Below are 25,845 nucleotides of genomic sequence, written 5' to 3' on the forward strand. Positions count from 1 at the left end.
ACTCTGTTTAGTCTTTGCAGATAGTGAAGGGTAGGTAACGCAGGCTTTTGCCCCCATTGTAATCCGTCGTGCCTATTTTTATCCCTCATTTGATTGATTGTTTATCCGAAGATTGATTGTTCAGAATTGGTTCTCTTTGGATCATTCTCTATCTGCAAACAAGCACAGAGTCGCAATACTCTGTTTAGTCTTTGCGGATAGTGAAGGATAGGTAGTGCAGACTTTTGTCCCCTTTGTAACCCGTCATGCCTATCTTCGCCCCGTTTGTTGGTAGTTGGTTCAGCCCGGACCGCTTATTAGAGGTAGATCATCCGGCTCCACCGGAGGACACCCCTAATAAAAAGGACATATATATAAAAATACGGATTAGCCGTTGTATCGTGCTAGCAAACTATAACATAAAAATCGTTAGGGAAAACAAAAGGAATCAAACAAAATCAGTAGGCCACTGATGGGATCTTTTTGACCACGCTAAAATAGAAACATTAGGAACAACCCCTCATGAGAAATATGAAACTAGTGAGAAGAACCGAGCTCGACGCCATGATGGCTGCAAGACAGCTCGGCTCCACCGCCCACCCCGCCCAAATAACGACAAACCCTATGCAAATATTATAAATATATACAACACTCCAGCAAAGTAACATGTTAAAACTTTTTATTAAACAACTATTTACATGGCAGCCGGCTGCAACAACAAACCCAACGCATTCGCCGTCTGCTTAACGCTGTTCCTGTCCCGCCTTCAATGTTGGGCTACTTTGGGCTACTTTTTAGTTGGCTTTGGGCTATAAAAAGTCTACAAAAGCCATCAGCCGGCGAGGTAGCGTCGGTGGCGGCCCGTTGTACGAATAGGCCGGAGGCTACCCAACGCGCCAAGACCCGTCCCGGGATCATCCAGAGGTGATGTCCAGCAAGTTGTGTGCGGGGGATGCCTTGCTGATGGCTCCCCCCTTTGTTGCCTGGTCCAGCCATCTCGTATACCTGCACCAGGAGATGGCGTGGGGCGCCCGCAGATGGCGTGGGGCCGCCCACGGAGAGGTGGCACGGACGGCCCCCTCTCCCCTGCCCCCCCAGGTGGAGGCTCCTCTCCCGCACTAAGACTGCCATTAGCGCTCCACTCAACGAGCCCCCGCGGTTGACTGGCCGGGGGACCCGCTCCGGTGGCTGTGGTGAAGAGCAGCTGCTGGGGGGGGGCTCTCAAGATGGCAGCCGACACCCCGGATTTGGGCCTGGTCCATTAGGATGGCTCTGGCCTACCTTGGAACTCGGATGCTTGCCTGCTCGGGCATGAGCCCCACTCTTGAAGACGTCCTCTCAGTTTTAAAGATTCTACGAGAGTCGTTGGCCCTCGACTGCCGCGGGCTTCCGGTGGGGGCAACCGCCACTGTTGCTCGACTATCCCCCATGGATATGCCGCTGCCCCGGGCGACCGCCGCCTTATCCACATCTGGTGCCGAAGGAAAGACTGATTCAACGTATCTGTGGAGGGATACGCCTGCTGTCCCGCTCTCCGGAGTGGCCACAACGTTGTCACAAGATGGTGGCGCTCTCATGCTGACACCGGCCTTTGTCCGAATTACTAAGAGACACTGTAGACTGCCAACTCGATCAGCTCCGGTGGGACCTCAGCGTGACCCGGTAGGGAAGATTTTGCCTTCCTCGCCTTTAAGTCGCGGTTTATGCCGCCTGTCCTTTCTGCTGGCATTTATGGAATTTTTTGAACTGCCGAAAGGGATTCTGGTCCAGCCGCTAGTTATTGGAGGCATTCGAACTATACTCTGGACCCGCCTGGCCTCGACCAAAATGGCGCCAGTATGGGCGGTACTTGCAACTCCTTATGACGATTCTAGTTACTTAGCCTTGATGTTATGGGGGATGTATGCGGTCTTTGTGCACATGGCGGGTGGGGAAGTGTACTGACTGAGCATGCGGACAACCCTATTGATGTCGGGTTTATTTACTATTGATTATTGTATTATTTAAGCTCCGAAGTAATGTTACTCACGATACTCGCCCATGGTATCCGTATGAACGATTTTATTGTAACTGATCCTGTTTTACTTTCAATTATAAAATCAACCTTCACTGATCCTGCAACCGTTTGTCACGTTTAGTTTTTTCCAATTAAATGGCTCGCTCGTTACGTACTCCTATACTACAGTGTAATCTCTCCTCACCTCATGCGTTTCCCATCTGCCCCGTGGCCGGCCTGTATGGTTGGAGGCCCATATTTGAATGCTGACATTTTTACAATCAAGGTTTTAAAAGAAAAATATATGGAACTAGCATCGTAACAGTCATTTAGATTGATAGGGTTGTTTTTTTAAATACCATGCTCTGCGAACAGGAACGACCCTATACCACCATAAACCTTTTCTTTTCCTCGAATGAAAACATGAATCCGTCACCCCCCACCTTATACTGAATACCCCTGGCCTTTGACCCTCTCCTACACGCGGTCTGTACTACCGCCCTCGGGCGATCTATGTAATGAACAGACTACCATTGGTAATCTTTGCCGCACTACCAGTTCCTCTGGGCTTCAATGCCGAGACATAAGGGACTGCATTCCAGAGAGATGAGTCAAGTATGTGGTAGGTAAAAACATTTTCGTGTTTATGCGCGCTGATGTGCTTTGAACGCTGCCCCCCCTCTTTTCCTTTTTGCAGGTTACATCGGAATTTCAGCGGAAGTATGGAGAAGGCCTAAAACCGCACCGTGTTCCACGCGAGGAAAATAGGCTAGCTCTGTGAGACGGTACATTATATGTAGGAGCTATCTCTGGGAGCATGAAAAATTGTATGGTATGAATGTGCGCATGGGCCCTGATTTGTACGGTAAAAGAATGCTTTTTGTATGATTGAGGCGTTGATCGAAACGGTTAATGGGATAGGAAAATTAAGCCCAAACATGGTACCTGCATGTAAAAGATGAATAAAAAAATATAGCACTTTCCTTACTTAGGAACGACTCTCTCTGGAGCTAGCGAATGGGAGAGTGGCCTACACCAGAAACTTGAAGGCTTATTTCAGTATGACGAACCCAACCCCAACCGATATCCCAAATGTACACCCAAAATAATGCGCACCAGTGAGTCAATTTATGTGCTGGCTAAATAAGAAAAGTTGAGAGTACCGCAGGTTGGGGTTCATCCAGAATCCCCCTCAGCCCAGATATTAAGGATATTGTTATTTTTTAGATTTACCCCTTCTTCTTCCACCCTCATAGAAAAGTCAGAATTGTACCATCGCACGCCCGACTGACACCCCTCCTTTACCTCAGCTTGGATCATCATTTGCTAGATGTTGTAAGACCCCACCGTGAGTATAAGCACGACTGGACTAGTGTCCGACCAATTAAAAAGGGAGTAAGTATTTTAGAAGCGAGGTTACCAACAAAAATTGTCTGCTATTAGGAAGGAAGGAGAACAAAGAGCTCGACCCCCAAAATGAATTAAAAAGAATACTGAGAACACGCAACATGCATGACAAAGTCCTTTTGCCCAAAATAGCTCTGTGTTCTGTCTTAGGTTTCCGTACTGGATGTATGTACTGTCGCACCCTGTCTGGTATTTGTGTGTACGTAAATTATGAATTTATGTTTTCCCTCAGCTTGTGTGTGCACTGAATAACCTATTATTATACACGTTTCTCTCTCTCTCTCTCTCTTTATGTTGTACGTGTACTAATAGCCTATTTGGTGCACACGACGCTCTCTCCCTCTGAGGGCTCCCTTGCTCCCTTTTGAATAAATGACGACCCTGTACCTCACCGGCACAGGTATAATTGGCTTTAGACACGACAGTGTTTGAACAAATTGACAGAAACAAAACGATCGTATTTTGCCATATTACTACCTCTCCTTTCTGTAAAATGATGGAACTTAATTGGCTGAGAAAGAAAGGACAGGTAAGACGACTAATGTCCCCTAATCTGACCCTTAAAAGGGAACTATATGTCAGTGGCTTTTGTTTTAGTGCTTTAGTAACACCACCCTCATCATTCGGGTTACCACCGCCCATTGCACTTAAATAGAATGTCCGAAACGTCCCCGTTTTCCCAGAATGGTCCCAGTTCTGTAACCAGCCATCCCAGAAAATCTCAAAGACTGTAGCTGATGACCTTGTTTTTAAAGATAAATCGTCCAAAAACTGATAAAAGTTAGCCGTTGCTGTCAGAAAAGAAAAAAAAATGCTTAACGTATGTCCTTCCCTGGAAAAGGTAGCTGTAAGCCCATGATAATAAGCACTTCACACTTTTTATGAATTAGCAGACCTTGAAGAAAGATATAGCTCAACAGGATTTGTTTTAGGAAAACACAAGTCTCTACTGGAGGAGCCGGTTTGAATTCGATCAACCATGTAATTGTTGGATATCAGACTTCTTGCCACGCTCGCGAATATAACAGGAATAGACACCAGGCAGGCATGATGTTTGAAAATAGAAAGATATTTGCAGACCTGCACCACAGCCATGATGCATGAGTTAACAGCATACACCGATGTAAGGGTTACTAAGCATCCACCCTATCGTGACCAATAAACGTTTCCCCAACTACTTGGGGTTGGGAGAGAAATTAAAGTGTGTAAACCTCTTCCCCTGCCAGTTATTTTGACTTGTTTTTTTGTACTCATTTAAAGATAACGTGCGGTCATCGGAGGAGAGGGGCCGGATGTGACGCACAGCCTGGCTGCAGATCGGGGAATATCTATGACCTCGACCAAGGTGGAGCCACAGAGCAAAGAGTTGCGGGACAAGGCACCATTCTCAACGTGGAAAGTGAAGGAAAGAAGGGCTGTCCAGAAGCCCCTGCATGTTGATGAGCTCGTGCCGAAGGTCCCAGCCCATTGTGTCCGATTGATGGGCCCACTTGCTTGAAATTTCTGCCCTCCTTGGTCCGTTTCAGACCCGATCCCACTCCACCCTCTTTTACCTCGGCCTCCCAAAGCACGCACCCATCACCCCCTTTTTCCATATGGAGTTTTTTTTTAACGTGACTTAAAGAAGAAATACAGCACAAAAGATAGAATAGGGTTTGTCCCGAAAGAAGAACGGAATACGGGTACCCCGACTAAAGTACTTATGGTAGATTAGTTAGGTAACAGGACAAACAGGACTGTGGTTCGAGAGCAAAGAGTGGCCACACCCTGCAACGCGAAATCTGAATCCGAGCTGGACGCATAGCTCCACCGCCGGTGCTCAACAGTGCCAACGAAAGAAGAAAAACAATGAGAGCCTACCAGTGATGGCTCGCTGTAATAAGACACTGGAAAGACGAACCCTTTTTTTGAACATTGCCACCCCTTGACTGTCCCTTGTATCAAGTTGAATTTCTCTCCCAACCGCTTTGTATTGATTACCACCCAATTGAGCTTTCGAAACCTTACATCGGTCACTTCCAACTGTACATGGATAACTAAGAAGGCGTTAACTCTGTATCTTGATGATTGTAGAACACCAGTTATGCACATGAACATGCTGTCTAGTTTTGACCCCCATGGAGTCCAGACCTCAAGTGATAATAGCCCTTATCCTGCCAGAACATTTTTGTATGACACCATGTTTGTATTCGAACGAATCTCCTACATCGTCTAATGTAATGTCCCCGCCCCCAAGGTCTAACGTATGACGCAGCTAATGTAATTTTGTATGCACTGTCTCCCCGCCCATCACATTGACTACATATGGTTATGTACGATTCTGTCTGCATTGATAGCAGAATTATTTTCATCTGCCTGTAATGCATATGGGCTACCAAAGTGAATTGTATAACTAATGTCAGCTTGTACATCCTCTTCTATGACATGAACAGGAACGAACTAACTTATGATAAAAACTGGGGACTGTGGAAAATGACCAAAATTAGGTATATATAAGCGGCGTTCATTCATGTTCACCACAGCCACTGTTGAAAGTAAAGTGAGAATCGTGAAACAGTGGCCACGCCATCTTGTCCCTTTTAGGCCCCATCATGCGCGTAAGTGGCAGCCATTTTGTGTGTCGTGGCCTCTCTGCCCACTGCCAATAGCCTGCGTGTCTCTCCCCCGCACTCCCCGGCCTCGCAAGCATCCCCCCGCGCCCCGACAGCCCCCGGTCTCTCCTGCTTGGGCCATAAACGCACCTCTAACGCAACCCTGTCTCCGAGCCACATCCCGTGCTGAACCCCCTCACTCTTTCATCTCATTCAAAGAACAGGCCCTTTTGATAACCTCTTCCTCCCTGCCCGATTGTCCGGCCTGATCCCAGGCCATCACCTAGCCCAACAGATGCAGTTTATTGCCCCCTACAGTAGGACCTCGCCTCGCATCAAAGGAGCGGGGATTAATCAATGCTTTCGCACCCCGAAGATCCGACTGATCACACACATCCCCGTTCCCAGCGGAATGTCCAGCTGCGCGATAACCACCACATGCTGAGATCGGGGTGGGAACTCTACTGTAGATGTGTGTGGGAACGGGCCTGGCCCGGGGATTCCGAGGATGTCTTTTCTGTCCTTCAAAGAAACATTACTGATGTCATAAATGTAATAAAGCCATAAACTTGTGTATAAGAGGCCAGGCCTCAGAGATGCGATTAGAGCACCTCGAGAAGATACCCTGTTGTCTGATTTGACATGTTCTGCTCCGTCGGAATAAACTCCTGTTTCCTGCCTTCTGTCTCCAGCGCCTGCCTCTTTGTTTGGTAATCTCGAATGGTATGAGAGGCGGCTAACGCCGGGCAAATACTGAAGGGTTCTCGGTCGAATTCGGCCCTACCTTTTTACAATGTCAAAATAGCTAGTTAATGATCCCGTAGAATGTGCCACACATTTACCATTTCTTCGAGAATATGCTGCCTTAGCTTAAAGGTGAATTCTTTGCCTCCCGATTTAAGTGGTCCCAAATATAGAATGTTAACAGTCCTCAGCTATTAAATACAAATATTTAATTGATTATATAAAGTGTATATATGGCTGTATGATAACTTGAATTGTGGAAAGATATTATTTATGGTTAAAGAAAAATGTTCAATATAGCCTATCAACATTTTAAAGCAGCATGTTTACACATATTACATGAACATTTACAAAAACATGCAATGTTTACAGGTATCACTAAATTGTATTTACTTTATGTTTCTGAGTTCTATGTTCATGCCTGATTATAGAATGTTGTTTATACTCAAATATGAAATGTTTGTAGTTGTGTTTTGACGACAGTGGGCAGCATTTTCAGATAGTTAGAAATTGTGTATCATATCAGTTGGGAGACTGCAATGTAGAAATATGTTTTTGCTTCAGCAAAAAACAAAGGCATTGAGAGGGTCTAGGACAGATGACTAGCAAACATTATTAGACAAGTGACTTTATTTTTTTTAGCATTGCCAATAATACAATATGTGTTTAAAGACAATGCATTTTTATTTACATTAACTGAAATAAACCAAGTAAGCTGGTTTAACAATTTTCAAAAGGAAATAATCAAGCGTTCTTAACACTTTACTAATGCAGCTTTCTCAGTATATATAGCTGATGGAACTACTGCTGAGGCGCCACTAGGCATATCCATGTTAATCGTGAACTTTGAAATATGAAACAAGTAAAAATATACTCATTGTAACACGTTCATAATATGGCTTAAAGTTACTGTAATACGAAAGGCATCTAAATGGCTACAGAAGTTAAAGTTCATTGGAAAAAGTGTGTTGTTGTTTGAGCATTTACAATATCACAGTGTAAATATGTCAAGGAGAATGGGTGAGAGGGAAGGAGGAGACTGTGGCATGTTAAAGACAATTTATTTTGTTAAAGACAAATTATTTGTCTTTAACCGTTGCAGCCACATTATCATTCTCTTTTATTTGGTCTGAATTTTCAATACCTGTAACAAGCGCATAGTTACAATCTTCAGGAAAGTGTTGAAAGCTTTTTTATTGCATTTATAATTGAATCAACTGAAGAAAGATTTTAAGTTATTTCAGTCCGACAATATTAACATTTTCACCTGTCTCTCATTAGATGAATTTCTTACCCGGAACACTTGTTACTGTGGGTATTAGTAATTATGGGTTTGCAAACCAAGGGGCATATTATAAAAAACGGCGTTAAAATTATCGCCGCTTTAACGGCAGGAAACTGCAGCTAAAGAGGCGATAATGGGCTTGAGAATTCCAGTAGAAGACCATGTTCACACCAGAACATGGGCTTCTATGGGAATTCACAAGGGCATATTATCAAGCCCATTATCGCTGCTTTAGCGGCAGTTTCCTGCCGCTAAAGGGGCAATAATTTAAACGCTGTTTCTTGATAATATGCCCCCATTTTCCTTAAGTAATTCACATTTAAGGGCTATTTTTCTGCTACACATTGTGCCTAGCTTGACTTGATAGAATGTCTCCACATCACACCTGAGTGCATTAATGCTGCATCAGGAATTACTGTAACACTTGAAATACTGGGTTAAACTAACAATCTGGTTTCACCCAAATTGGTTTTTCAATGTTCCTTACAATGAGGGCCTCAATGTTGTGAACAGAATATTCACAGTGCAAATCATGCCTTGTGGATATTTAAACTAATAGATGAAAGTCACTAGTTTTTTAGCAGGTTTATGCACGTCAGAAATAAGGTGATTTTAGAACTAATATGAAAGATATAGGGCACAGATAAGCTTGACTGCTGACGATTCTGTCCCATCCTTCACTGAACAGTTAAGCATTTTTGAATGTTATTTTGACTGTGTCCCCTTCCCCCTTTAATCCCAACCTTAACCCTAATGCATGACTATCAGAAAAGCATATGCAGTGCCACCAGGCCTCAGCAGAACAAGAGAAACTCTGCTGACCATTGCCCTGTTGCAGTTATGATCAGTAGGGTGAGATACCACATGCCATGTTTGCTTTCCCATGGGTGGGCTTTGGCAGCTGTAGGGTGTGGGGACTAGTCTCCTTGATGCGGTTGGCAGAGGTAGTATTTTCAACCAAATGAGTGTCAGGAACATTTTGGTCACTGTAGAAGTGAGGCCGTGTCATAGTGTTGCGACGGATGCTGCTTGACATATCTTCATAGACTGTGTTGTGGAGACGTTTCCTCTTCAGAGTCTGATTGCGTTGCTTTATCTGCAAAATTAAAAGACAGGGGTAGTAGTTAGCAACAATTTAAATAAATTTCATTCTGTTGATAGCAGAAGATGAGTCATTAGTGACAGAATAAGTGTGTGGGCAGATGGGCCAATAATTGAATGGGACGGGTAAACAGCAGAATAAGTAAGGGTAAGAGATAGGTACAAAAGAAGACGCAGTTACAAACAGGGGCGGCTCCTCCATTAGGACGGAGGAGTGTCGCCCCACTGCTTTCTCGCAATGTGAGAAGCAGAAACATAAAATGGTATTTTAAATACCATTTTATGTTTCTGCTTCTCTCGCTGCGAGAAAGCAGAACAGTATGTCTCGTTGGGTGCGGGTGGTATCGGGGAGGAGTGGCTTGCCCAATGCTGTAGCCTTGACTGTTTGGTCGGCCTTCTGGGGCTGACCAAACCAGTCATGCGCACCTTACATTTTCTCTATGTAGGCTGCATGAAGCCTACATAGAGAAAATGGCCTCCCTACAGGCGCCTGGCTGGGCACTGTTCGCATCAATCACAATGCTGCCATTGCAGTGCTGTGATTGGCTTTGGGGAGGGAGGCTGCCTTGGCTTCCTCCTGTTCCAGCAGCAGGACCCGGCCAGGAGTGGAGGCGGCACAGGACCCAGTGAGGAAAGTTTTATTTGTTACATTCGTCTCCCCCTGCGCGAACACCCGCGCTACCCTGCCACCTGTCCCCGCACCTGCGAGTCATGCAAGCCGCGAGTGGTTACTGCTGGTGCAGAGTAAGCAGAAGGTGATACTAGCGGTAAATGGCGAAATAGTTGCAGATGGAGGAATAGTGACAGATGATGTAACAGTGACACAGAAGACTTGGCATATGTACCAATGTTTGCAGATTAGCTAATAGTGCTAGAGGATAAAATAGTAGTAGTTGGAATCGGGGGATCATTGATTGCTGGGTTGAGAAGTTCTGCCAAATCAAGAAATAATGGTATTTCAATTGGAAGATGAATGAATAGTAGCAGATAAAGTGAAATTGGTAAATGAGGCAATAGTGAGGAGAAGTTGACTGGCTAAAGGATCATGGTATGTAATAATGACCGATAAAGAAATATGAACAAATAAAAAAGCAATACTGATTGACATAGCAATAGTCATTGAGAGAGCGCAAATCAAGAAAAATATAGAAGTGCACCATATTTACAAGCATGTTGTATTAGTTTAGTAAACATTATATAAGAGTGTCGAATTTATAGAGTGAAAATATATAAGAGTGTTTAATTAAAATAGAATACTTATATAAAGAGTGAAGAACTAATGTAGATGTTTGTAGAGATGTTAGAATGATGTTGAAATCCCATGTTATGTGGCTGTTGTAGGGGAAAATGTAATTCTGCTAAACGTAGAAATGTGTAGGCCACATGGCAGTTCACATAGAGTACAAGATGCTGTTACACTCTTACACGATGATGGATTTTGATGTTGATATAATTCAAGGTATTACTGATCATAGAACTGAAATATGTTTTATAGAAGTGTTTCATATAATCATTGTGTGTAATAAGTTAGAATACTGTTTAGATTTAGAAATTAAGTGTTTTGCAGAGTGCATAGGCCTGTTCATGTAATCCTAATAGGCCTGAATAGACAAAGTTGTTTCTTTTGATCTGTATGTGCTCGTTAGAGAGAGGTCGTGTTAAGCACAATTTGTAGAGCTTGCTCGATGGTTTACGACTTGAAGATATGGTGGAGGCCGGAATTTGGGGCCCACAGTACAAGTGTCTGTTTGCAGGTGCGAGGAGGTTCCAATCAAGAGAGTGATGAATAGACTTTTGTTCAAGAGAGCCAGGCACAGGCCTAGAGGAGGCTTCAGGAATTTCCTGGGGGGTACCGTCTTGCCGGAGAGGAGCCTGGGAAGCAAGGTCAACGCTAACGATGGGCCCAGAGGAGTATCAGCATGGAAAATACCAGAACCAACACCACGTGAGGGGCGTCTCTAAAGGGCGTTTCTATTGTAAATGTGATTTTGTATTAGGGACAGAACCCCTGGGTGGAGTTAAGGCAGATGGTCTGAGGAACCTAAGAGAGCGGATGGGTAGGCAGATAGGGAACTGCGAGACATCGTTTTGCAACAAAGACTTAGTGAAGTGTGTGGTCTTCTTTGGAAGTCACCACTGCTGACACCTTTTTTTTAGGTTAAAATCTTGCTAAGTAGGGATGTCACTTAGTCTAGTGTAGGGACAGTCTAATCTGATTTTCTTCCTTTCTGTAATGACCCACAGGCTACAGCTTGTGTCTATTCTTGCAACTTTGATGATTTTTGAATTGGTTTTGGTAATATTCTTCTGCCGACTAAGAGCATTTAGAAAATTTATGTTTGTATTGATACCCTTATATCTTTTGAACCTTATATTGAGATGTTTGTATCTCCAGTTAAGTTTGGTTTTGTAATAAACTTTTAAACTTTTTAAGCTTGAGTGGTTCTTTAGAGTGGTGAAAGTCATTAACTGATTGACCTAGTAGTGGATTGCCTTTTACTCTATGACAGGTACCAACGGTTCAGTCGACCGGAGTTGGGATCTAGATATATGACAATAGACCAGAAATCCCGCGTTAACAGTGGGTAGCAGAGTGAGGATGGTTACCTTCTTGAGGAAGGTGATCTAGACTAGGTTAAGTTTACCCAAAGGTCCCTAGAGATCGAGAGGTGGCCTGCCGAAGAGGGTGCTGACGGCGCGAGAGAAAAGCAGCAGAATCGGACGAGAGTGAGTATAACAAGGGTCATGCGTGGACAGATTGCGGTGTTTTGTGTTGTATTTGTATTGTAATGTCATGCGGAGTTGAATGCCTGTAGAGTGAATGAGAGAGGGTTGTGAGCGCGTGCAACCTGGCAGACTGGTAAACTGGTAACCTGGGAAAAGGGGGAACCGGTGAACTGGTGAAAATCTTAAGTTCGGGGAAGAGCTTAAGTGGTTCGGGTGTATCGAACATCCAGAGTAGTTGTCGACCAGAGAAAAGGGGGTCATGAGGTACCATTGATCGCCCGCAGGACCGAGATAGGGGGAATGCAAGAGTGAGTGTGTGGGTAACGGACGCAGGTCGAAAGTTACCGTGTGCAAGTAACCTATCAGAGAAGGCGATTGTCTGGACCAACGGAAAGACATTTCGTCAGTTAAGGTGACAATTACAGTTAGACTGTTGACGTACAGTCAAGGAAAGTGATCGCTTGGTCGGAAGTAATCATTTTTCAGAGTATGAATGGGACGCATGCATGACTGGGAGACGAGCGGAGAAAGGAGGGGAACTGCTGCGAAAGGGGGACGAGTGACGTCAGCAAGAGCCGCGCTGTGATAGGCCGGTTGGTGTGAAGCCGTGCTGTGATAGGGCGGTTGGTGTGACATCAGCGAAGAGCCGCGCTGTGATAGGCCAGTTAGCGAAAACCGCGCTGGGATTGGTGGATTGTCATCAGGAAGTAAACGAACGCGGAGAAAATAGAAATTTTGTAGATTTCGAACATGAAGTGTTTTAAATGTTTGAGAGGGATTTTTAAGAGAAAGAGAAGAGAATCTTATTACGGGGAAGAGGCACCGCCGGAGGGTACACCAGCTCACTATATGGCAACGAATGTTGGGTTACATACTATACTGTGGCTGGATGCTTGGAGTAAGATTACAGAGGGGAATGAGGAACTGACTTTTCCGAAATACGGAACGTTTAGACTAGAAGTGTTGCATCAACTGAAAGCAGTTATGTCCTCATTGAGACCTTTGCCTAGACCAACAAAGTTTGAGGCCCTTAATGCATGGATTAGGGCGGCACACGACAGGAGTCAGAACAGACGCCAAGAAAGGGTACGGCGATCAGTAAGGGCAGTGCAAGATGCCAAATGGGATGCGGAGGCTAAGAGATGGAGGGTACAGACGATTGAAGTGGATAAGTTGTACCCAGTGAGAGAGGTTACAGGAGAAAGGAGACCCATAGAAGAAGATGATGAGAGCGAGTCGGAGGATAACCTAATAAATAGGTTGTTGATAGATAAACCGCCTCCGGACTATAGGGAGACAGAAGGTACGGAGCTCCCAAAGGAAGACAGGGTTGACATGGAAGAAAATAGGCCACTCCCTATAACGAATTGGGTACCTACCAAAGGTGAGGAGATACCTCAACATAGCCCTGTACAGGGAGTAGTCGGAAGGGTTGTGGTGCAGAAGATGCCAGCAACGGAGAGGGTTGAGTCTTATGGATTGCCAGATGCTCTTCAAGTACCCGTTACCATAGGTCCAATAGTGTTGGTTTATCACCCGGAGAAAGGGAGAGAGGAAGAACAGGTACGGCTAGACAGAGAAAGAGTTGAGATGGAAAGGAGGAATAACACGACAAATGCCTGGAGGAAATTGCCAGGACCGATAACGTGGAGCACCCCATTGGAGTCAGCAGTGGGTCCCGTAACAGAGCAGGGGGGTCAGAGAGGACCGATGGACCTAAGGGGACCACGGCCGAAGTCCTATAAAGAGTTGAGGGCTGACTTGAGGGAATGGGATGGGTCCACAGGAGTACCGAGCAACAGGTCAAGAGCAGAAGCAGAATGGGGAAGTCGAGGAAATGGAACATTGTCTCACTGCGGGGCTAGCGAAAGCAGTCAGGAGTGGGAAGGTAAAAGTCAGGAGAGTAGAGGAGTTACACGTCGTACTGACAGAGGAAATGGGCAGGAGCAAAAAAGCAGAAGTACGGAGTGTGGAGAGACATCTCGTCTCATTCAAAGTGAGGGAGACCAAAGGACCCAAGAATACAGAGATAGGTTTAGGTGCACTCACCATGCACCTAATGATAACGTATGGCACTGGAATCATGGGAACACGGGGAACAGTGAAGGATCTTGCCATGCGTCGAGTGATCAGAGGTCACAGGCGAATTGTGAAGACATGGGGAATGATGGAGTGTCTTACCATGCACCTAGAGAAACCATGCAGAATGAGAAATGTGGGATTATGGGAAATAGAGGAGTGTTTCACCATATACCCAGAGAGGATGGAACTGCATGGGACCTGGAGAGATGGGAGCATGGGAGGACTCCCCATAACTCGCCTGAGCCTAGACGTAGGACTCAGAGCTGTGATGGGAGAGATGTAAATAGACTCTCTAGAGATGGCATACTGAAAGCTGTAATAAAAGCCAAAAGACTCGATGTGACCAGCTTAAAATCTGACCTGGACGAGGTAATAGATGGTACAGTGCCGTTAGAAAGGATTGACATGTACGAACAAGATGAGCTGCTGTTTATAGCAAAGGACATCACTCGAAAGGCCAGAGCAACTCATGAGAAACTGTCTGAACTGGCAGACAAGTATATGGTAGATTTGTCCAGAACCAAGGCATTACAGGGTAACCACAGGTTGCATTATTCAGATCAGGACCTAGAAGAGAGGAGGACAACTGGATTAAAAACACACATAAGGGAGCTGATCACAGGAATAAGAGCATAGAGAGATCTGGACAAATGGGAAGAGAGGTGGTCCAAAAAGGGAACTGTTAGGCGGAGTACGAATGTGATGTCTCCGGAGGGAAGGCTAATGCAGATGGAGGCATTCCCTTTGCGAGAAATAGCGAATGGAAATTATGTACATGTACCCTGGAGTAGGGGAGATTTGGCTGCATTTACAAACTCATTTCCGAAGTTAAGGGAGAATCCTGTAGAGTGGTACAAGCAGGTAGAGAGGTTTGTCAAGATTTCAAAAGTATTGCGGATTGATTTGAACATCCTATTTGACATTGTGGTCCCAGGAGTCTTGTGGCTAGCATGCAAGGTTAGTGTCGAGTGGCCAACTGCAGAACCAGAAAGTGATACTCGTACTAATGGACAGTCAGAAAGTGTAATGGTAAAATATGAAAGGGTGATGACATGGCTGAAGGAGAAGGTGCCACCACAAGACATAGATTGGGTAAAAATAGACCGAACAAGACAGGAACCCAAGGAGACAGTTCATGAGTATTATGAACGATTGCTGAAAACGTTCAAACAATACAGTGGATTAGATGTAATGGATCCCAAGGATATAGGACAGTTTGTATCAAAGTTTGTTTTGGGGTTGAGACCTGATATTTGTCTGATGATTCAGCAACATTTAATTTGTTGGCAAAATAAACCATTGGATGAGATTTTGAGATACGCAAGATATTGCAGTGATGAAATAGAGTCCAAAGCAAAGAAACTAAAGGAGAAACTGATGATGGTGCAAATGCAGTCAGCTGGAAAGGGAGAACAGCAGCAACAGGGAACAGGGACAATGGGACGGAAATTAAATAGTCAGAATAAGGACAACGAGGAAAATCTGAGACCTAGAATAGACTTTGCTACATTGAAAAAAACGACAAAGTGCCACCAGTGTCACCAGGTGGGACATTGGAGACGCGAGTGTCCCTATAACCCTGAAAACGGAGAACTGGAAGTTCTAGAGGAGGAAGTTCAGGAAGTTCCAGTCCAAAGGGGGACAGTGACAAAGGGTAAGGTGGCCAAAGGGGGGACTTCGGCTCCACGAGCTCAGTTCCCGCAGCCACCAAAGATTACGACAGGGGGAAAGGTCTATAGACAAATGCCTTTTTTCACAGGTAAAGAAGAGTGTTACTACGTTGATCCATTGACGGGACGACGTGTAAGTAGAGAGGAGGACTGTACCCTCGGGGCAGTTCTAGAGGTGGATCAAAGAGGACCGTTTGTTGAGGCTGAAGTGGCAGGGTGTCCTACAACATTCTTAGTAGATACTGGAGCTACTCGATCAACTTTGAGATCGGCGGTGGTTCCAGATCTACCAATGTCGGGGGAGACAATTCAGGTGGTAGGGGTTGCAAATAAAAGGATGAATAGCCCTTTGACGGAACCAGTATCAGTGAAAATAGGAAACTACACGGATGAACATCAGTTTGTGGTATGTGATTCTAGTCCTGTGTGTCTGTTAGGAAGGGACTTATTGTGCAAACTGAACTGTACAATATACTGCACACCTCAGGGAGTAGAGGTACAGACTACTGACGATGATGCTACTTTTAAAGTTACAAATTCGAGAACATGCATAGAACTGTATCCTACCCTGATTGTGGAGGACCTTCATTGGGACTTACGAGATGCAGTGTCATCAGAGGTAAGGGATTTTACTGGAGAAGAGATAGGACTGATTAAAGGAGTAGAACCAGTGAAGATTTTGGTTAAACCAAATGCTGAATATCCAAGAACGCCCCAATACAAACTGACCCCGGAGACGATTGCAGGAATAAAACCTGTAATCGACTCTATGATAAAACAGGGAATACTGAAGGAAATCGTGGGAAGTCCATGCAACTCCACGATTATGGGTTTGCAGAAACCTAGTGGGAAATTTAGAATAGTGCAAGACCTTCGAAAGATTAATAACATAGTTGTTTCATGTTGTCCAGTGGTACCGAATCCATCAGTGATATTGTTTCAGATACCATTCCAAGCTGAGTGGTTCACAGTGATAGATCTTTGTCAGGCTTTCTTTTCAATTCCATTAGATGAGGAGAGCCAGTACCTTTTTGCTTTTAAGCTGGAGGATCGTGTCCTAACATGGTGTCGTATCCCACAAGGGTATACAGAAAGCCCATCAATTTTCAACCAGCTGTTGAAGAAAAATCTTGAAAGTCTGGTACTGCCGCAGAACTCGGTTCTGGTCCAGTACATAGACGACCTACTTGTTGCGTCAGAAACGGAAGAGGCTTGTAAAATAGATACCATTGCTTTGCTGAACCATTTAGCTGAAAATGGACACAAGGTATCTCCGAACAAATTGCAGTACTGTTTGGCAGAAGTACAGTATTTGGGTCACCGGATAGAAAAAGGAAAGCGCAAAGTGTCACCAGATAGGATAGAGGCGATAATGAAGATGAACGCGCCTACGACACAGAGAGAAGTTAGGATGTTCCTAGGAATGGTTGGTTATTGCCGACAGTGGATAGCTAACTTGTCACTGAAAGCAAAACCTTTACAAAAACTGACGCACAAGGAGGTGAGTGATCCGGTACCATGGCACAAGGACTGTTTGATGGCGTTTCTACAGCTGAGAGAGGACTTGTGTCGCGCTCCGGCTTTCGGGATGCCTGACTATGAAAAACCATTTTCACTTTTCTGCTGCGAGAGAGAGGGTTGTGCTTTGTCAGTTTTGGTACAGATTCATGGAAATGCCCGTAGGCCAGTTGCATACTTTTCGGCTACTTTAGATCCGGTAGCCGCAGCGTTGCCCGGATGTCTCAAATCCGTTGCCGCAACAGGTGTCAGCATCGAACAGTGTGAAAATATTGTCATGGGACACCAGTTAGTGGTGTATGTACCTCATTCTGTAGAACTGTTAATGACCAGGACCAAGACACAGCACTTGACCAGTAGTAGGCTCACGCGCTACGAGCAAGTTATACTTGCTGCGGAGAACGTGACCCTTAAGAGGTGCTCTGTTTTGAATCCCGCTACATTGATGCCACTTCCTAATGATATAGAAGGCGAAGAATGTGAAGATCACGATTGCCTTGATGTGACTGAACTATGCACGAAGCCAAGACCAGATATTGTGGATGAGCCGTTGATTGACCCTGATGAAATTTTCTTTGTTGATGGCTCATGTTTAAGAGACGATACTGGTCGGTTGAGAGCAGCTTATGCTGTTTGCACCATTACTGGAGTTGTGGAAGCCGCTTGCCTGGAAGGAGTACACTCCGCTCAGGTAGCTGAAATCATTGCATTGACACGTGCCTGTTTAGCAGGTAGCAAAATTAGAGTCACCATTTATACCGATAGCCAATATGGTTTCGGTGTGGTTCATGATTATGGGCAATTGTGGTCTCAGAGAGGTTACATGACCTCCTCTGGTTCGCCTATCCGAAATGGGGAATTTGTGCGACTGCTGTTAGAAGCATTACAAGGTCCAGCTGCAATTGCAATTGTCAAATGCGTAGCCCACACCAAAAATACAGATTTTGTGTCACAAGGTAATAGATATGCAGACGAAGTTGCCCGCTATTGTGTGGAGCAAGGATATTCTTTCACGGAGGTGGAAGTGGGTGGGGCTCAGGAAAGGACCGAGTTAAACATGATGCTAGAAACAGTTGATACTTGGGAGGATTTAAAAAACATGCAAGAGAACGCACCTGATTCTGAGAAAAAGGCATGGGAAACAGCGGGTTGCGTGAAAAGTGAAATGGATTTTTGGGTTTCAGCAGATGGAAGGGCAGTGTTACCTGAGGAATTGGTGAGTCCAATGGCACGACAGATACATGGTCCAGTACATTTAGGAAGAGATGCTATGCTGAGGGTATTCAGGCAGACTTGGTATTGTCCTAAATTCAGGATTGCAGCAGAAGCAGTGTGTAAGAGATGTGTTACGTGTCAGCAATTGAATGTAGGGAAAAGAACACCAGTTACCATGAGTCACATTGGGAGGTCTGGGGGGCCTTTCAACAGAATGCAATTAGATTTTATTGAGATGCCAAAGAGCAACCGCCTCAGGTATGTTCTGGTGGTTGTATGCATATTTTCCAGATGGGTCGAAGCATACCCTACACGCAGGTGCGATACACTCACAGTAGCAAAGTTGTTGCTTAGAGAGTTGATCCCGCACTTCGGGGTGCCGACCTCCCTGGAATCAGATCGAGGAACTCATTTCAACAGTGAAGTTGTGAAGATGCTTTGCTCTGCATTGAACATTGATCAGAAGTTGCACTGTAGCTATCGACCAGAGGCTTCAGGTATTGTGGAGCAAATAAATGGCACACTCAAGTACCGAATAGCCAAAGTATGTTCATCGACGTCCTTAAGCTGGCCTGATGCTCTGCCCTTGGTACTCATGAGTATGCGTAGCACACCAGACAGGAGGACAGGTCTCTCTCCACATGAAGTTTTAATGGGGAGGGCAATGAGACTTCCATCTGTACCCACTACAGCTTTGTTGAATATTACAGATGACCTGATCCTGGATTACTGCAAGGGCCTGTCTGACGCCATTCATTCTGTGTCTCTTCAGGTGCAGGCTGCTGAAGTTCCATCTTCAAGAGACCTATGTCACCACTTGTGTCCAGGTGACTGGATTCTGCTGAAGAAGCACGTCCGGAAGAACTGCCTAGACGTGCGTTGGAAGGGGCCCTATCAAGTTATCCTGACAACGAATACCGCTGTGAAGTGTGGAGGGCTGCCAAACTGGATTCACGCTTCCCATACTCGAAGAGTTCCAGCACCCCTAGAAGAAACAGCTCCTCTCGAAGATGAAAATCCAGCTGTAGACGGTGAACCACTAGAGGGGATCAATCAAGCTGTGGGGGTGTCGGAAGAAGTTGGGAGCGCTACAGATCACGAAGAGGGACAGGACGGCAGTGAAACTGAAGTTGCCACAGAAGGAGAAAGTTGCTGTGAATACGGCTCAGACACAGATCAAGCCCAGAGTGATCAAGAACCGAGTGTGAGGACAAGATATAGGAGAGAGAGGCATGGAGAAGCTAGTTGGCCAAGTGAAAGAAGAAAGAGGTCAAGCTTGAAGCCAGCTCCAGAGAAAACTCTTGCCCCTGTATCTGAAGACTCGGATTTGGACGAAAGTGCACAAGGACAGGAACATGAAGGTCCGAGAAGATCGAGGAGGGTGCGAGTGCCTTGCAGAAGATACGCTACTCCTGAGTGGACCTACCTCACTGCAGATGTCCAGTGTACAGAGATCCGGGAGGGTGAGGGAAGTGACCCTGACCAGTACTGACCCCATCATAACAGTGGAAATAGTATTTCTGATACCGGGAGTGGAGGTCGAAGGGTTGCTGACACTCAATATCCCCTAACCTCCTTATCTGAGTGGAATAAGAGACCTGGTTTTAAACAGAATAGAATTTCTGATTTGTTGTCCAAGGAGGTCAATACTTGAGGAGGTCCTTCTTCGTTTGGAAATATTAGAAGCCGTGATTAGAGTCGCTGGAACACGTATAATTTCGGATTGCTAAAAGACTGTGTGAAAGACTTTGTAAATAAACAAATTGAGAGATAACCTAGCGCCAAGTGGAAGAAGAAGAAACTAGGGACTTCCATTTAGTGGACGGAGAAGGGCTAGGGTTGTCTGTTGCTATAGAACACAAAGACGGATCTTGCGGAAAAGATTATCAGCTTCCAGGTGTGGTTCAAGAAGAGACATTGTACAAGGAAAGAGACATTGTGTTGTGAAAGAAAACCAGAGCTATACAGACTTGAGATCATGGAGGCTGGCAACCCGAACCGCAGGACCAAATGTATAGTAGGCACACTTTTAGTGGGAGTGATTTTTCTTATAGTTTTAGTAGTAACTATATCTTATGTAGTGGGACATGAAAATGAAGGGAAAACATCAAAGGAAGCGAAGATTGCATCGATACAGAAACCTACTACTGCTGGACAAAAAGGGAACAATACAGAGAAAGACAAAGCTTTACTAGCAGCTGAGACTCGTAGGTTACATGTAGATGAATCACAGGGAAATTTTAAATCAAATGCATATGCTAAATTGCTTTATGAATACATTGATGCTATGGAGGCCAAGAATTGTTACGTTTGCATGAAATTGCCAGCCTCTGTAGACGAAGGTATCAGATATCATCATCTTCCATTGACTTATGGAATCACATGTAGTTTGTTGCTTAGTATATTCTATGAACGTGATGGGTTTGAATACTATTTTTCAAACTTCGATGCTGTTTTACCAGAAGTACCGAACTACAAGCATTTAAATAAGGGGGATTATTATAAGAGTGAAGACAGATTACAGAAATTTTTCCTTCCCTGGAAAACATTAGATACTTCACACGCCCGAAGAAATAATTTGACTTGTAAAGTGTCAGAAATTGAGAAAAAGTTTGTAGGACAAGTGGATGATCGATACCGGAGACAGAAGATCTTAAAAGCTTCAGGTCAATGGAAAACAGATTGGACCGAGGAAGAAAGAGCACACCAAAGAAAGGGTAGCAATGGTCCAATAGCTTTAGACCGAGAGAAAAAGGGGAAACTGTGTATACATAGGGGTGAAACCTATTACGAGAATGTGTTTGTGGGAAAAGTAAGTTGTGAACATGCTTTCCAATTAGAATATTATTCGAAAGACTTCTTGAAGGAAATGCAGGTGATCCCAAATGTATATTTTGTCTGTGGAAGAAATGCATACGTGAAACTACCACATAATTGGTATGGATCATGTTATTTGGCAATTGTCTTTCCCAAAATATACCATGCTAAGGATTTGAAAATTATAGAGGGAGGAACTCAAGCTAGAAGAAGAAGGGATGTAAGCGCTGAGGAGGTAGTTGGAGACGTATTTGGTGCTATGTTTCCTATTTTAGGGATAGCACTAAATGATGTCAAGATAAGAAGATTGGCAACAGTTGTAGATAGGTTGTCCGCCAGTACTGCTAGATCACTAATGCTGGTGGAGGGAGAGATGCAATCGATAAGGGCAATGGTTCTTCAGAACCGACTTGCTCTAGATGTTCTGTTAGCCAAAGAGGGAGGAGTCTGTAAGGCTTTGAAGGTCCAGGAATGTTGCACTTACATTCCAGACAATTCAAAACCTTTAGAAAAGTACATTCGGAACATTACTGAAATTCATCATGAAATTGAGGATTTGACAAAGGTAACAGTGTGGGAGAAAGTAGGTCAAGGAATGGGTAAAGTTGGAGGTTGGTTTGCAAACTTAGGAAAAGGTATCATTTGGTACATACTGAAACCTATCATCATAATAGTGGTTTGTATAATCACCCTGTGTGGATTGGTACGGTTGTACCAATGGTATAGATCAAACAGGTTGCAAAGAACCATGAGAGGGCAGGAGAGGAGATTGACTGCGATGCAGGATAATCAGTACAGGAGTCTGAAGGCTCTAGAGATGATGAAACGAGGGGGTACTGAAACGACTTCAGTTTGACTCAGTCCATACCTCAGAGATGGTGTTGTAATGGTGATGACTACTAAAAGTCATCAAAGGGGGGATTGAGAGAGCGCAAATCAAGAAAAATATAGAAGTGCACCATATTTACAAGCATGTTGTATTAGTTTAGTAAACATTATATAAGAGTGTCGAATTTATAGAGTGAAAATATATAAGAGTGTTTAATTAAAATAGAATACTTATATAAAGAGTGAAGAACTAATGTAGATGTTTGTAGAGATGTTAGAATGATGTTGAAATCCCATGTTATGTGGCTGTTGTAGGGGAAAATGTAATTCTGCTAAACGTAGAAATGTGTAGGCCACATGGCAGTTCACATAGAGTACAAGATGCTGTTACACTCTTACACGATGATGGATTTTGATGTTGTTATAATTCAAGGTATTACTGATCATAGAACTGAAATATGTTTTATAGAAGTGTTTCATATAATCATTGTGTGTAATAAGTTAGAATACTGTTTAGATTTAGAAATTAAGTGTTTTGCAGAGTGCATAGGCCTGTTCATGTAATCCTAATAGGCCTGAATAGACAAAGTCGTTTCTTTTGATCTGTATGTGCTCGTTAGAGAAAGGTCGTGTTAAGCACAATTTGTAGAGCTTGCTCGATGGTTTACGACTTGAAGATATGGTGGAGGCCGGAATTTGGGGCCCACAGTACAAGTGTCTGTTTGCAGGTGCGAGGAGGTTCCAATCAAGAGAGTGATGAATAGACTTTTGTTCAAGAGAGCCAGGCACAGGCCTGGAGGAGGCTTCAGGAATTTCCTGGGGGGTACCGTCTTGCCGGAGAGGAGCCTGGGAAGCAAGGTCGACGCTAACGATGGGCCCAGAGGAGTATCAGCATGGAAAATACCAGAACCAACACCACGTGAGGGGCGTCTCTAAAGGGCGTTTCTATTGTAAATGAGATTTTGTATTAGGGACAGAACCCCTGGGTGGAGTTAAGGCAGATGGTCTGAGGAACCTAAGAGAGCGGATGGGTAGGCAGATAGGGAACTGCGAGACATCGTTTTGCAACAAAGACTTAGTGAAGTGTGTGATCTTCTTTGGAAGTCACCACTGCTGACACCTTTTTTTTAGGTTAAAATCTTGCTAAGTAGGGATGTCACTTAGTCTAGTGTAGGGACAGTCTAATCTGATTTTCTTCCTTTCTGTAATGACCCACAGGCTACAGCTTGTGTCTATTCTTGCAACTTTGATGATTTTTGAATTGGTTTTGGTAATATTCTTCTGCCGACTAAGAGCATTTAGAAAATGTATGTTTTTATTGATACCCGTATATCTTTTGAACCTTATATTGAGATGTTTGTATCTCCAGTTAAGTTTGGTTTTGTAATAAACTTTTAAACTTTTTAAGCTTGAGTGGTTCTTTAGAGTGGTGAAAGTCATTAACTGATTGACCAAGTAGTGGATTGCCTTTTACTCTATGACAGGTACCAACGGTTCAGTCGACCGGAGTTGGGATCTAGATCTATAACAATAGACCAGAAATCCCCCATTAACCTCATAGAAGTAACATTAGGGACAGATGTAAACATAATGTCACAGTTCTTGACATAACATAAGATTTCACTATTAAGTGATGTTTTTCATAATTTGTGTGTTAAATTGAAGTTTTGTAAAGACATTTGTTCCTAGTGTGCGCTCACCCCCATAAACTGTTATATCTAATTAACTAAGGATCCTCTATTGTTTGTTGCTACTTTTCTTAATGCAGGGAGAGGAGAATCTTGTTTAGTGCCACAAAATGGCCTTCATGTTCCAGCTGTGTAGGATTCAGGATTATATGTTAGTGGTTTTCCTGCCTGGGAGCAATAGACTAAACCACAGCATCCTATCAAACACACAAAATGTGATGGAAGGAAAGCTTACAATTTCTATAACCACTGTCAATCACTTGGGGAACAATTTCAAACAATCATTCTTTTGCCCACAATGCCACCTTAGTTTGGACTCAGCCATATGCAAATCCGTCTTCACACTTCTTCATTAGGAAAAGTCCAGTCCAAACTGCCAGGACAGGTCCTCACTGAACTGAAACACAAACAACCTAAGACCAGGTGTAGCTTGGTTCCAGTGGCTCGATGAGAACAAGGACCACATCTGGGCATACCCTTGACACTTAGGATGGTAGATCATACACACAAGAGTAAAGTACCTGACCCTGATGGGGAACACCGGATTTATCTAAAATTAACCCTAATTTGTAGACCTCGATAGACACAAAGGACCAGATGTATAAAACTTCCAGTTTGCATTTCCTAAATAGCGAATCCTAAGAAATCACTATTTAAGAAATATAAATACAATTTAGAATGTACAAAAAATTAGGAAAACATATTTCCTAATAGTGATTCCTACAAAGTAGGAATCGCTAAACACCAATCACTATTTAGGAAATGCTAAACCATTCATTCCTCTAGTTGCCAATTGTTTAGCATTTCCAAATTAGCACTTTCATAATAGGAAACTGCAAATTAGAAAATGCAAAACCAATGGTGCCTTTGAACCTAAGGGCCCCCCTAGACGCACCCCAAAAAAATGTGGAGGTAAAGTGCACAAATACCCTAGGGGCATGTGTGCGCCACATGGCACTTTAAAAAATGCATTTTGGGTAAAACCAATTAAATTGTACATGGTTATCATTTGATTTGGAGATGATGGTAATAGAAATTCCTAAATGGCCATTTCGCATTGAGGGAATACTTTGTACATGGGCTTAAGAAATCACATATAGTAAATCTCTATTGTCGATTTGCAATTAAGGGAATCACATAATGCCATTTCTACTGGGTAGAAATCACATTTTGCGTCCGCATTAAAGCCTTTGAATGTATTGAAGGGCAGTATATCCTTCCTTAATGGACCAAAATTGTGATTCGGTCCTTTAAGAAATGCAATTTCATTTTGTGCATCAGGCCCTCATACTTTAAACTCTGCTATGAGCTCTAATTCTCCACTGTCATTGTGCATATCAATTACTGTTCCAATTTACAACAAGCAATGGCAAAGTCAATAGGTATCACATAGACGAGCTATGTTGGGTTTTGTCAATGTTTTTCTAGCCATATTGTACAGCAGCATAGCAGCACTGGCTTCAATACAGCATGGCAGAAAGTAAAAAAAAAAGAGTTGTTAGAAATTAGGCCAATAGTTCACAGAGGTAGACACCCTGTCCTAGTCAGGGTAAGCTAGATACACCCTAAAAGATAACCTGTATATCTTGGCACAGAGCAGGCAGGCTTATCTAAAGAGGCAATGTATAAAGTATTTGTGCAAGAGGGGCGTGACCAAGCCACCAACCGTGATGGCCGCGTAGGCTTGGAGCTCCGCCATTGTCTTCCCCTAGTTCAGTTGTCATGGCGGTTTAATGGCACTTCCAAAACTCTTCAACACTGTGTGAGGTGTGTGGGGCACCAGTGTGCCGGATGGTGGATGCACGGAGCAGGTGGTGTCGCAGCGCGAATTAGCACCAATTGCCCTGGAAGGGGCTCCGGTGCGGCCTGCTGCCACGCGAGAAACTGGGACCTTGAGTGGACAGCTGACCAGACTACGGGCCTGAAGACTGCAGGGAGTGGCTGCCGGATTGTGCCTGCTACACGGTGAGCGGTGCAGTGGGGAGGTTGGAGGCTGACACCATTGTTGCCAGGGGCTCTGGCGCTCCCCGGAAGCGCCATGGTGACAGAGGCCGTGGGTGGGCATGGGGAACGGCCACCCGGTCGAGTACAGGGCTGCCCGTAGTAGCCCCTCCCCCCGTGGCATCATCCGCTCTTGGCCCGCATTACCATTGCGGTGCTGGGGGGCCCCCACTTGTGTAGCTGCTCCCTGCTGTGG

The 25,845-nt window shown here is 44.3% G+C and overlaps 1 protein-coding gene across 1 annotated transcript in view; it reads right to left on the reverse strand.

The window, feature by feature from the left end:
* Positions 1-7,332: 7,332 nt before the first annotated feature.
* LOC144770265 (uncharacterized) overlaps positions 7,333-25,845 on the reverse strand; it is a 202,847-nt gene continuing 184,334 nt past the window's right edge. The window contains exon 4 of the mRNA XM_078654642.1: positions 7,333-9,098. Coding sequence (XP_078510768.1) covers positions 8,847-9,098 — 252 coding nt within the window. The 3' untranslated portion in view covers positions 7,333-8,846. The remainder of the gene's footprint in view (positions 9,099-25,845) is intronic.

The sequence above is a fragment of the Lissotriton helveticus genome, chromosome 7, assembly GCF_964261635.1.
Source record: "Lissotriton helveticus chromosome 7, aLisHel1.1, whole genome shotgun sequence".
Classification (NCBI taxonomy): domain Eukaryota; kingdom Metazoa; phylum Chordata; class Amphibia; order Caudata; family Salamandridae; genus Lissotriton; species Lissotriton helveticus.